The 13,396-nt window shown below is 38.2% G+C and overlaps 1 protein-coding gene and 1 long non-coding RNA gene across 3 annotated transcripts; both read left to right on the top strand.

Annotated features, from left to right (window-relative positions):
- Positions 1-2,706: 2,706 nt before the first annotated feature.
- LOC121053175 lies at positions 2,707-3,944 on the top strand. Of its 2 annotated transcripts, XR_005810959.1 has the most exons (6): positions 2,707-2,729; positions 2,912-3,017; positions 3,145-3,206; positions 3,292-3,370; positions 3,461-3,573; positions 3,843-3,944. It is a non-coding gene; the product is annotated as an uncharacterized LOC121053175 (long non-coding RNA). The 2 variants fall into 2 exon arrangements; XR_005810958.1 differs by lacking the exon at positions 2,707-2,729 and having other exon boundaries at positions 2,887-3,017.
- A 4,611-nt stretch (positions 3,945-8,555) lies between these two features.
- Positions 8,556-10,619, top strand: LOC112165682 (ribosomal RNA-processing protein 17). Its single transcript, XM_024302285.2, has 4 exons — positions 8,556-8,725; positions 8,840-8,945; positions 9,346-9,478; positions 9,993-10,619. The coding sequence occupies exons 1-4, from the start codon at positions 8,604-8,606 to the stop codon at positions 10,244-10,246; spliced, it is 615 nt and encodes a 204-aa protein (XP_024158053.1). The 5' UTR covers positions 8,556-8,603; the 3' UTR covers positions 10,247-10,619.
- The last annotated feature ends 2,777 nt before the right edge of the window (positions 10,620-13,396 follow it).

Raw genomic sequence — 13,396 nt, 5'->3', positions numbered from 1 at the left:
AAATCCAAATCACTGACAACCGAAAACAAATGAGGTTGCAGCTTCTTAAGATAACTAAAAGATAGATGACCTAAACGGCGATGCCATAACCATACTGCTTCCTTTGCATTCTCTACCCCATTAATCTGATTAGCTTGCCCCAAAAGATGCTTCTGGTTTTCTCCAGTCTCTGTCAGATCCAGGTAGTATAATTTTCCCCTTCTAACACCATAACCAAGAATCTGCCGAGTCAGAATGTCCTGAAACACACAGAAAGATTGATAGAAGGTCACAATACATGCAAGTGCTAAAATAATCTACCAACAAATAGGAGATTATAAGCTAGTGAGGGAACAACTAGGATAGATTCAAGGGTTAAGGTATCAGATACAACAATAGAACCTTCTTCGGCGACCAGAGTTGGAGTACCATCAGCAGTAGAGACAATATTTTGAGAGGAACGTCTAAGGTTTTTCACAAGACTAGGGTCATTGGTCATATGATCAGATGCACTTGTATCAATTATCCATGTATTATTCAAAGTAGCCTTACCCTTCATACCTGACTGCGCTACATTAGCGGAGGCATTATCGAGATGCTCTTCCTCTGTAGTAGCAATAGCCGCCTTGCCTGGATTCTTTCGCGGTTTCCTGGTGAAGTCCCACCAATCAACGTAGCCAATCACTTCATAGCACCGCTCCTTGGTATGACCTACTTCCCCACAGACAACACATTTTTTGTTTGCGTATAGGTTTGGTTTGTCATGAGGACGGCGTGGAGAAGGACCTGAGAAGCCTGGAGAAGGACCTGGTCGGCGTTGAACGGCCATAACAGAAGATTCGGTAGGTACCGAACGACCCATAGCTTGTTTCTCTGATTGCACCTTGCGAATGTAAGCATAGCTCTGCTCCAAGGAGAATTTAGGCTCCTTGCGTAGGATTTCTCCACCCACCTAATCATACTTTGGGTCAAGTCCACTCAAAAACAAGTGAACACGCATCCGGGACATTGCTGAAGTTTCTTGAACGACAGCTGCAACATTATCATGTTGAGAGGCCACCCTTTGATCAATCTCCTGGAACATTGCCACTAACTCATTGTAGTAGGTCGGAATGGGCCTTCCATTCTGCTTTGCTTCAAAACACTTTTTATTCAACTCAAAGATTCGGGTTTCATCAGAATCATCATAAAAGGTTTTCTCTACAGCTTCCCAAATATCTTTCGCAGTAGGAAGACGAATATACTGGTTCATGAGAGAGGATTCCATGGAGTCAATTAGCCAACTTTTCACCTTTTCATTGTCCGTGGCCCAAGCTTCATACTCTGCAAAATTCATGGCGGGTTCAGCCTTTACTCCGGTCAGATAACCAACCTTCCCTCGTGCTCCAATGCGCATTCTCATAAGAGGAGCCCATATGGTGTAGTTGGATTCATTCAAGACAACACTTGTGGTTAAAGCAGAGTTGTCTTGTTGGGTGGTGTAGTGGTGATGGATGATCGGTGAGGATGACACCATTGCAATTCCGGCCATTGAGGAATTTGGGGTTTGTTTGTTTTTTTTTTTTTTTTTTTTTCAGGTTTGGTTTTTCTAGGGTTTCAAAAAAATTCAGGGATGGCTTGATTTTAATGGTGGTGGTACGCAGCGGTTTGTGGTGTGCTTTGGGATTCAGGATTCAGGATTCAGGATTCAAAGGATGCAGGCAAGTTCAAAGGATTGAACCTGGCTCTGATACCAAGTAGAAAAGAATACTTTGATTTTAGGGTTTTCAATCATTTTCTATTCATCCCACAAAGGGGTATATATACAAGGACAAGAGGAGTAGTCTAACCCTAATAGGAAACAATCATTCCTATAATTACATGATAACCTAAATAAATAAGAATCATAATTACATAAGATTTACGGCTATTCTACATTTTCTTTATCACCAAAGTGCATATATAGTGCTGTTGCAGCAAAAGATACATTCAACAGACTCTGCTTTTCAGGTGCAACGTTAGATATATCAGTGCTCTTATGTTGGCAGGTGGAGGCTGAGACTCCTTGATGGTTGATAACCTTGCCTTTCCCAAGCCTTCACTCCCATCCCGGCCTCTGCAATAAACCGGAAGCAGCGGTAAGGTAGAGAGAGCAAGAGTTTAATCAACAGAATTTATACAGTTTCTACAAGACTTTTCAACTGGTTCCTACAAAGCTGCACCTTCATTTGTTGCTGCTTTTTTTTTTTTTTTTTTTTTTGGTGGCTCTGCCTCCTTCTATAGTTCTTGCCCACATTCTTTATATATATATATATATATATATATAACTTTTTGCTTAATAAAGCTGGTTTCTTTTCAAAAGAAAGTTAGGTCTCTCATTATTAGCTATTGCATCCTTTTCTAGGTTCTAGTTTCTAAATTTCTGAGACATACGTGCAAGAGGATTTTTAAGCAGTGATAAACCAATATGAACAAAACATCTAACTTCTGTTTTGGCCTTTTTGGATTATTGGTGGGGCACTTAACATAGTGTTGTAATTTTTCATCTTTATCAGATATGATGTAACAGTTAAAGGCTTCAGTTTTCACTTGCAAGGAGTTGGATGATGTTGACGATGTTGATAATGATTGTGGTGATGATGAGCAAGATCATCAGAAAGATGAGGCTGACAATGTTGATGATGATGGGCATCAGGATCTATGATGCTGAAAGGAAATGATTTCCACAAAGGCAGCTGAAAGGATTTTGCCAATCACATCCACCTCTACTGGTACGGCTTCAGTTGAGTTTGTTTATTTGCAATATATTTACTCTTTTAAGTATGATCTTGCCCTTTTTTGATTATGTGAAGTCATCAAAGAATTTATGCAAGTTTCCTCAACGGTTAGGAGAAGATGAAAAATGCCTTCGATATGTGGAGAACTCATTGAAAAGGTTTCTTCGTTTTCTCAGCAGAGCTAGCAGAGAAAGAGACATACAGAGAGCGATGGCTAGGAGAGCGCCATGGTCACCTGAAGATGCACAGCTTAAGAGTATTGTATTTAGAAATATGGGACTGGTAGGTATTGGATTGCTGTTCCAAAGAAAACTGGTGACTTTTTGCTCATAGTTGTTTCAAATGAAAATATTTTAAATTTTGCCTCTAATTATCTCGGAAAACTTTTGGGGTCTTGAGTTAACCGCAGGTCATAGAGAATTAGAGATGTGGCAAGAGTCGCAGAACAAGATTGCTCAACTGTCTCAGCAGGTCCAACATTAAGCAGATGCTAATTATAGTTAGGTATTGCATCTTCTTAAGATGATAGTTGCTAATTTTTGAGAGATGTATGCAGGCGGAATGGATGATTATCAAGCAATGTACGTCATCAATCAAAGTTGTATCATATGTTTTGGCATCCATTCGACTGATTGGTGAGCTCTTAACAAAATGTATCTCTGAAATAATCCTTTTAATAGTAAAAAGGCTTTTCAAATACTGAAGGCACTAGGTTCGTCATGTAGTTTCCATCAGATGGGATTTTCATGGCATGAAAGCGAGGGAAGAGTGAATGGGATCCAAAGCCTCAATTAACTTCAGTTTCAGGCTTTGACCAAGTCAACCCAAAGACCATGAGGTTGGTTATCCTGTTTTAGTCATATATCCTACTTGTTCTGTTGCTCTTCCTAATATTAATTCTAGAGAAATTGCTTGTAAGAAACATAATGGCCTGCTTGAATCTTTTCATTATTTGATGTTTATTGTTTGATCAGTAAGTTTGAAAATGAGTGGCACATTTGCAAAATGTGGTGCAGGAACCATGAATCTGCGTACAAATTTGCAGAAAAGTAAAACTCTCTGCAACTTGCTTTCGCCATTTTCATAGCATTTGATTTGTTGTTGCAGGGATAAAAGACACTTTACCAATAGAACCATGGCAAATTGGTGGTCCAGTCATTAAGGGATTTGGTCGGGGCTCAAAAGTACTTGGGATCCCTACAGGTTTGTGGACTAATGCTGTTTGCTATTGGCTTATTCAGTGATTAAACTCTTAACAGTCTACATGTCTTGGAATGACACAGTGATAACTGATGTTGTTAGTTTGAGCTAATAATATCGATAAGTTTTATTTCATGTAGCTCATACTGTGAATATGCTTGGTGCCCTTAGGTACACCCACATTTCAAGCTTTAGATAACTGCTTTGTTGCGTATGATTAGATTTTTGTCTCTCCTTTAATGCTTGATAAAGTTGTTTCACTTTGTTCCACCGAGCTATATTCAACCCTCCTTTGAGAACACCCCTCGGGGGTATACTTCGGTTGGGATGGATTACCAACGCGAGGTGTTTTTAAAATGGTCATGAGTATTGGTTGGAATCCTTATTTCAACAACACTGAAAAGACTATATTGAGTCTTCCCGAACTCTAATTCTTCTTCATTGGCTAATTGCTAATGGAGTTTGGAGCTGTTGTTCACTCATTATTGATGACACAATAACATTCTTTCATGTCAAGTCATTGCATGAAACATAATAGCGTGTATTACAATGCCATATATCACAAACTCATTTTATTGTATTGTGAATTACCGATCACTTGATAAATATGAAGTTACTGCACTGATGAATTTCCGTATAAGTTACTGTATCGTCCTTTTACTCATAGAACATTCGTTCAGCAAATACCTTGTCTAGAATATGAAGTTAGATACTAGTCAGTTACATACTCGAACCAATCGATGATTTTCTTTTCCAAAGAATCTTGACTAACTGGGCCTTGCAGTCCCTTTCCACCTAGGTCATGAATCTCGAGAATCCAAGTCAACTAGAGTACTGATGACCACTGACAGTCTCACCAAAGAAGAAAGAATGCAAACTTTGGTCATACTAATCGGTTCCATAAATTTTATTTTATCTATCAACAAGCCATCAAATTTCGTTCACATGGGAAGTGTCACGAGTAGGATTGTACGATTACAGTACTAATATGAGCCATAAAAAGCCTACCTGCGACAGACTTGACATACCTTTCTAACCGTAAAAGCGCAATACCAAATTATGGAGCTATACAATCTCTGAGACAATAGATAGCCACTAAATCGAATTAGAGGTCACCAAAATGTCTTAACTCAAATGCCGACATATCAACGAGAGGTCATCCTAAAACAAAAATAGATATATATATATCAAGTCTTTGCCTTCACAGACTTGATATATATATATTTTTGTTTTAGGGACATATCAACGAGAGGTCATCCTAAAACAAAAATAGATATATATCAAGTCTTTGCCTTCACAGACTTGATATATATATATTTTTGTTTTAGGATGACCTCTCTAGGTAAAAATTTTAAGACAGAAGCCTTCACTCCCATCGCGGCCTCTGCAATAAACCGGAAGCAGCGGTAAGGTAGAGAGAGCAAGAGTTTAATCAACAGAATTTATACATTTTCTAAGGATTGAGAGCAAGAGTTACAATGCATAAGGTGTCTCACTTTATCATATGAAAATTATAGATTATTTTCTACTGTCTCCAAGGATTGAGAGCAAGAATGACAATGCAAAAGGTGGTTTACATGATTAATTTTCAACATAGTAAATGGATTTCCCATGGCTTCTATATGTATTATATGAGCATTAGCAACCTACTTTTCCTACTTGGATTGAAGATTGGTCCAATTGTTGTCCTTCCTTTAATCATTCCTAGTTTAGTAGTAGCAAACTTTACTTTCTTTGTACTTGGGAAGATGTCTGTGATGTATCTGATTAAACCGGATTCTTGATGGAAACAGTAGCATGGTTTATATGTCATCAACATTTATACATATTTTGTGACAGCAAAATTATTTGAATACAAAACAACAAAGATTAAATGGTTGCGTATGCTAGGGTATTTGTTGTTACCTTTGGCAACACTCTTATATATTTTTATTGATTACCAAAAAAAAAAAAAATGAAAGTCAAAACAAATCTGCAAATAATAAAAGAGTGAATGAATGTCCAAAATTGCATATACCAGTTATAATATCAGAGTGAAAAAGACACAGATAACAACATGGGAACCTAACTAAACAACAATGAACGTAGAATTCATATCAAGTGATCTAACTCAAACATTGAATCAACCTTACCTAATAGCTATATATACATTACAACAAGTTGTTCTTATATAGGTACAGCGCGCAATGGTTTTGATAGGGCTGGAGGAAGAAGATGGGAGAAGAGAGCAGCCCTGCCCTGTTTTGGTGGTGTGCGGCTACTGTTTTAGGGTTCTCCTCTAGGGAATTAGGTCGTGGGTCGGTATATATTGTGAAGAGAAAAGGATGTGCGGCTGTGCGGAAGAGGAGAAAGAATGCGTTGGTAGTCTGCCATGTGTTAGCCATTAATTGGCTCAATCTAATCAAACAAAATGTGCTGCACGTGATAATAAGAAAAGGCGGAGGATTGGCCAGTAAGGATTAATTAAGCAAAGGTTTGCTTAATTAAATGGTCAACACGTGTGCAGCATCCAATTTCTTCTTTCATTTTAATTTTCTCTTATTATTTCATTTTTCTTCTCTTCCACCAAGTTGAAGTACCAATACATGAGCTTCACACCCTGATGACGTTGAACTTAGTCGATCGACCGTTGACTTTTCTCATCTTTTTCTTAGAAATTCTAAGTTGGTTCAATTTTACACTATTTTCTCTCGGTTTCCGCAATTCTGCTTATTTCCTACACAATAAATAAAATTGGATTAATTACATTATAATTGGCTCAAAGATTAGCTTATTTATAGTGTTTTAGATACAATTACATGCATATAAATGCATGTAATCACACCCCCACACTTGAACTTTGCGTGTCCTCAAGCAAACTAAATGAAATATCATCCGAAAATCTAATAACTCACAAACATAAAGAATTAAAGATAGTGTAGTATTAGCCTTTCCAACCATAACCCTCGGAGAACTAATTATGTAAATGATCATGAGGTCGACAAAGCATAACATAGAAATTATAAATTTGTAGGGCAATTAAGATGCACGTGTGAGAAATGCTCAAGTATATGCATGTGTTGACCACGTGTCAAATCGATCCACCACAATCCAATAGGCATATAGAAGACCTAACAAAACTCACTAAACTCACATAGGTTCACTAAATATTACCACTCAAGTATTTAGGGCTATATGTGTTTCACTTAAAAGCAATTTCACAACACACGCCGCCATATGCTTGCTCTTCGATCTCATCTCCGCTAGGTAGCCCACAACTTTCAAGATCAAGAGGTCTTTTATTTGGTTGTAATGGGGCTAAGGGTAAGTGGCTAATAGAAATGAAGGATAAGGAAAGACAAAGTCCATGGAAATCGGTGAAACAACTCTCTCTTGTAGAGATATATGACTTTACTTTCAAATGCTAACTCACTCACTCTAATCCCAATGTACAACCCATATTATACTACGTAATTTTTTCTTTTTCTTCACACAACTTACTTTTTTTTTTTCCTTCTATTTTTCTTTTCCTTGAACTTTCTTTCTATTTTCACAAACTTTCTTCTCTTTTTTTTTTGTTTGTTTTATTTTTTTTTTAGAACTTTCTTTTCTAAACAAAATCGCTCACCCCCACACTTATTCTTTTGTAACCTCACACTTTTGACTTTTTCTTTATTTTGAAGCACTCAAACATAAAATCATTCTCTCAAATCGCTTCACCAACTACCATGGAAGGGTAGGATAAAAGTGTATAGGTTAGGTATGAATTTGTGGTGGTAATGAACAAAAAAACTAAATAAATAAATAGGCTCAAAGTGGCAATCTAGTGGTAAATATCTTTGGGCACATGCTTCTTTGGCCATGGTGATTAACATCGGGGCGGACGAGAACCCTAAGGGTGAGGTCGACCATCTGGAGATCCTTGGTGCAGGAGACGGATGAGAACTCGTGAGGCCGGGTCCGGATGTCGAAGATGTAGGGCTTCTACATCCATGGGACGAGGAAGTGGGTGCCTTCGCCGAGGACGCCGAGGAAACGGTCGACTAGGACGGCGCCCTGGCCGGCGTCGACGGTGTAGAGGGTGGAGGTGACGATGGTGGAGCCGGCGCTAAGGCTTAAGGCGGCGAAGGCGGTGTGGGCGAGTTTGGTGAGGAAGGGCACGGCGGCGCTTCCCATAGTTTGAGGATGTGAGGGGCGAACTCTGTTAGGGTAAAATGCAAAGGAAATTTAACATATTTATACTGTTGACAACTGTTCATAAGCGTACAAAAAGAAAGTTTTGCCCTTTGTGTTCCATCAATTACCGGCTGCCACTCTGAGAGTCTGAGTGCTATGAACACTGTACATACGGAAGTACGGTTTTACCCTTTGTTTTTCGTGATTCACAGCCTGCCAATGTGAATCTGGATTAGAAGGTAAATAGATTTTTAGTATCTTCGGGAAGCCTCTATCGACATTCATCTAACTGTTTCGCAGCCTTGACCTCTCAGATAGAATTTTAGCCTCCCTTCCACACTTGTCCCACATGTTATTTGGGCCTAAGTCAGAGAGGTCTGTTCTTTCATTTTGAGCAGACCATACAAATATTGGGCCTAGTCGAATTTTCCCCGGACGAGCTACGTACACAAACAACAAAGCCTCTTAAAACAAAGCGCGCAAGAATAAGAGCTCACTAGCTTCGAAGCCGCAATGGCAGCAGACAAGGCTGAAGACTTGGCGATTCCGGCCGCCGCTCCCCGCGGCCGTTACATCAACAAGAGGGCTCTTAAAAACAAGGCCGTCGCCGTCACTTTCAACGAGAAAGATCTCAGGTACTATCTTCAAACTCTAAACCCTGATTTTGCCTGCCTTTGTGATTTTGGTGAATTGGGTCTTGTCCATTTTTGGTTTTGATTCTCAAGTTTTTTTTTTTTTTTGGTGTGAAGCGACTTTGTTTCTGGGTTTCACAAGAGGAAGAAGAAGAGGAGAAAGGAAGCTGAGAAGAAGCAAGGGGAGGCTTTAAGGCGGAAGCTTCTTGAGCTCCGCAAAAAGGTGAAGTTTTTTTAATGGTTTGGTTTTTGTTAGTGTTATTGAATGGCCTTGTTTATGTGTTGGGTTTTTGTTATTGATGGTGTTGATAAGAGGGTTAGTGTTTTAAGCTAAAAAGATTGGTGCTTTTTATGAACTGTGTTGAGTAGTGCTTGTTTCTTAAGAAACAGAAGCTGTTAGAATGTGAAATTTGCTGATCCGGGTGGTTTGTTTCTGGGAGTATTATGGTGAAGAAGATTGAACTTCTGGCAGTAGGAACTTCATAGCAGCTTAGGATTGTTATAGTATGCCAAAAGCTGAAAGCTTTCAACACTTTGATAATCAATCTGCATCACCCAGCTTGTATTTTTCATTCTTTGTGAGATTTATGTATTTATTTTTGTCTGGCTACTTTTCATTGCAGAGGAGACTAGAAAAGGAATTGGCTCTCTTTGGTGGAGCTCCCCCAGCTGCTGAGGGAGAAGCTGACGAGAATGATGAGGGAGATGTGAGCCAGGAGGAAGATGAAGAAAGTGAGCCAGATGCACCAATTTCTGGTATTTTCAAAAACCCTGTAATGCATGCACGCCACTTTATTTTGTCAGTACTTGAAGCTCATGGCTGACTATCTTGGTTACTCTAGTGCTGCTAAACCTTGCTGCCTATCACTGTAGTCTTAGTTCTTCGGTTGTTGGTTTCTCGGCTAGTAAATCGCAATAATAATAGACATTGGAACTGAGAAATCACATCCTTGTTACTGCACCGAATATTTGATCATACAGTGGCTCGATATGAGTTGCATATGCTTTTGTATAAAACATTAGTGAAGTAATAGATTTCTATTGGGGAAGATGCAAAAGTTGCAATAGTTCTGATGGCAAAAACACTTAATTCCTTAGCTTAAACAATCATAAAAATAAGAGTCATAAGAATGACCTTTTGCATCTGTGACATGAACTTAATTGTTTCTGCCTTCTGGTTTTATATGTTTAGATTTGGATTTTGGTGTGTCATACCGATTCATTTTATTCTCAATATGCATTGGACTTGACCAATTTCATGTGTTCAAAGGTACAACTACTTACGACAATGGAGACATAAAAGTCACAGTGACGACAAGCGAGATCTCTCAGGAAGAGGAAATACATCCAGTTAGAAAGACAGAGGCTGTAGTGCCCGAAACAGCTGGAGCTAATAAAAAGAACAGTGTTCCTGTGATAAAAAAGAAACCATTTAAAAAAGTTGGAAAGCGCAAATCAGGGCCAAAGATGCAAAAGAAAAGAGATAAAAGGAAAGGAAAGGAAAATAACTCGAAGAGGCGCTAGCTACTCTACTCTTAGCCAGTTCTTTGAAGTTTTAGGATCTACCATGTGTCCTTGCTTTGGAGATCTATTAAGTACATGAGTTCAGCTGACCAGAACTTTCATTTGGATTTCATTTTGGGTTTAACTATGAACAATTTATGAGCATTTCGAACTGGCGCTTAAGTAAGATCATGCTTCAGCTGTATACTAAAATTTTCTGTACTTGACTCTTGAATGAAATCAATTCAGTGTTACATTGTTCTGCATAATCATATCCAAGAACTTTGGCGCATGTTGTGGCATCTTGCCATTTTTGCTGGTGTAGTGGCAACTTTGTTAAAGACTTAAAAAAGTGTAGTTATCCTTCTATTGTAAAAAGTTCGTTTTGTCACCCAGTATTAGGGTTCAAATTTGTATCAATAGTTAAGTAGTAGTGTATGAACAATTTCACTATGACTCGGTTTGTCATTAGGCTCATCGTACCGTCACCTTTAGATGATGGTATTGAATCTGTAGATAGCCTTTCAAGGTATATCTTTGTTTGTTTCCCATCTTCATTTTGTCTTATTATCCTTGTGAAGTTCCATGTTTCATGTCCTGGTAGTTTCGAGAGAACTCCTAAAACTTGAGGTAATTTTTTGAACTGCTCCCACTGGCGTTGAGACACCTAATTTCATTGACCTTCGTAAACTGCAGAGAAGGGAGCCTGAAAGGCCTTTATACCATGCAAGTACAAAGATATATAGACACTTTCTTTCAGCCCATTAACATTTGCTGATTTTCTAATTGTTCTTCTGAATTGTGTTGCAAAGGTACTTGAAGAGAACGAAGAAAGGATTGCTTCAGGGACATTGTTTTGAACGACTCACGCATGTGTTGTTGGTAGCAGTTTAGAAGGGTGGATCAACTGAGAGGTCAGAAAGCAGATAAAGAGGATGTCACTCTACAACATGAAGAATTAGAGGATATGGATAATTTCTTGCACGAAAAGTTAGTGTAACTCGAGGTTCAAAGTTTTCCAGTTCGCCTTTTAGCGGGAGAACCAGCTTCTGACATGTAATGTTTTCCACAAGTACGAACAAGCAAGGGGAGAGGAGAAGCTGCGAAGTCAGCGAGAGGATTTCAGCAGCGTGGTTGCCATGTATGTATGTTGGGGCCAAATGTCGATAACACTCCGAGCAACTAAAGCCTATTCACATCAAATACTGTGAAAACACTTCCCTTTTCAGTTTAAAATTGAGTCAGATATACGTGTTTCGTTTTTCTTCAAAAGAAAATATTTATAGATTATTGATTGTAAACTACTTTGGAATATATAAAAATACATCAAACCAAATGAACTATATATTAAACCAAACATAAAGAGATTTTGATACTTATCCAGACATGTTTAGTCCCTTTCACAGCATTCCCATTCAATTAAGGTACATAACATAACTTAAACCAAGACATTAGAAATTCTCACTACATATATGTAGTTATAATTACATAAAACCAAAAGTCCTCTCACAAATTCACACACACATTATGATGGGTTTATTTCTGAACCTTACAGACCAGGCCTGCAAATCAATCAATACAGGCAAATTAGTCACATACACTAGCGGAACTTCATAGGGCCGGGAGATGGCCCTGGCCTCACCAAACTTCTGAAATGCTGACATGTGCACCTATAATTGACATATGAATTTAATGAGATTTATACAAAAATCATGCCCCCAAATCAGGCCTGCAAATCAATCAATACAGGCATATTTAGTCACATATACTGACGAAACTTCATAGGGGTCGGAGGTGGCCCTAGCCTCCCCAAACTTTTGAAATGCTGACATGTGCACCTATAATTGGCATATGAATTTAATGAGATTCATACAAAAATCTTGTACTGGCCCCCCTCCTCCCCCCACCCCTCTACTCTATGCAGAAAACAATAATAAATAATAATAATTTTTACTTTTGTATCAGTTGAGTGGTATAATATTGACTTTAATAAATTAATAAAATTTTTTTTAATAAAAAGAATACATTACAACTGTTAAATATATCTTACATTAAATTTACTTTTATAAAAGATTTTTTTTTTTGTTAAACATACCTTATAATTTTTTTTTCCGGACTTTAGGGTTCGCTAGCTATATAGGCCTTTACATGCTTGGGGCACACGGTGTTGTGTTGGCCATTTTTACTCTTTTAGTTTCCTAGTCAGACACAAAAAGAGATTTCGCCCTAAGATTTTTAGGGAGTCCTATTTCAATATAGAGAAGGAAGTCCTATATATTCCAATCTCTGGTATTTTCAAAAACCTTGTAATGCATACACCGCCACTTTATTGTGTCAGTACTTGAAGCTCATGTTGACTATCTTAGTTACTCTCAAGCTGCTAAACGCTGTTGCATATCACTGTAGTCTTAGTTACTCAGTTGTTGTTTTTTGGGATAGTAAATCTCAATAATAATAGACATTGAAACTCAGTGAGTATTGGAATGCACTTTAATAGCATCGGTGTTACTTCGCAAAATGTTTGATCATGCAGTGGCTAGATATGAGTTGCGTATGCTTTTACATAAAACATTAGTGAAGTCAAAGATTTTCCTTCCATCGTTGGAAAAGATGCAAAAATTTCGATAGTACTGATGCCAAAAAAGACTTAATCCCCTTTAAATGCTCTAGCTTGAACAAACATAAAAATTAGGAATCATGACAATGGCCTTTTGCATGTGTCAAATGAACTTGAGTGTATCTGCCTTACTGGTTTTATATGTTTAGATTTGGATTTTGGTGTATCATACTGATTCATTTTATGCTCATTATGCATTGGAGTTAACCAATATCATGTGTTCAAAGTACAACAAGTAATGACAATGGCGACATAAAAGTCACAGTGACGACAAGCGAGATCTCTAGGGAAAAGTAAATCCATCCAGTTACAAAGCCAGATGCCGTGGTGCCCGAAACAGTTGGACCTAATAAAAAGGACAATGTTCCTGTGAGCAACAAGAAAACCATTCAAAAAAGTTGGAAAGCGCAAATCAGGGCGAAAGATGCAAAAGAAAAGAGAAAAAAAGGAAGGGAAAGGAAAATAACTCAAAAGAGGCGCTAGCTACTCTACCCTTGTCCAATTCTTTGAAGTTTTAGGATCTACAAATTGTCCTTGCTTTGGAGATATATAAA

Source organism: Rosa chinensis, chromosome 5 (genome assembly GCF_002994745.2).
Source record: "Rosa chinensis cultivar Old Blush chromosome 5, RchiOBHm-V2, whole genome shotgun sequence".
Lineage (NCBI taxonomy): Eukaryota > Viridiplantae > Streptophyta > Magnoliopsida > Rosales > Rosaceae > Rosa > Rosa chinensis.
This window is presented reverse-complemented; position numbering and strand designations above follow the sequence as displayed.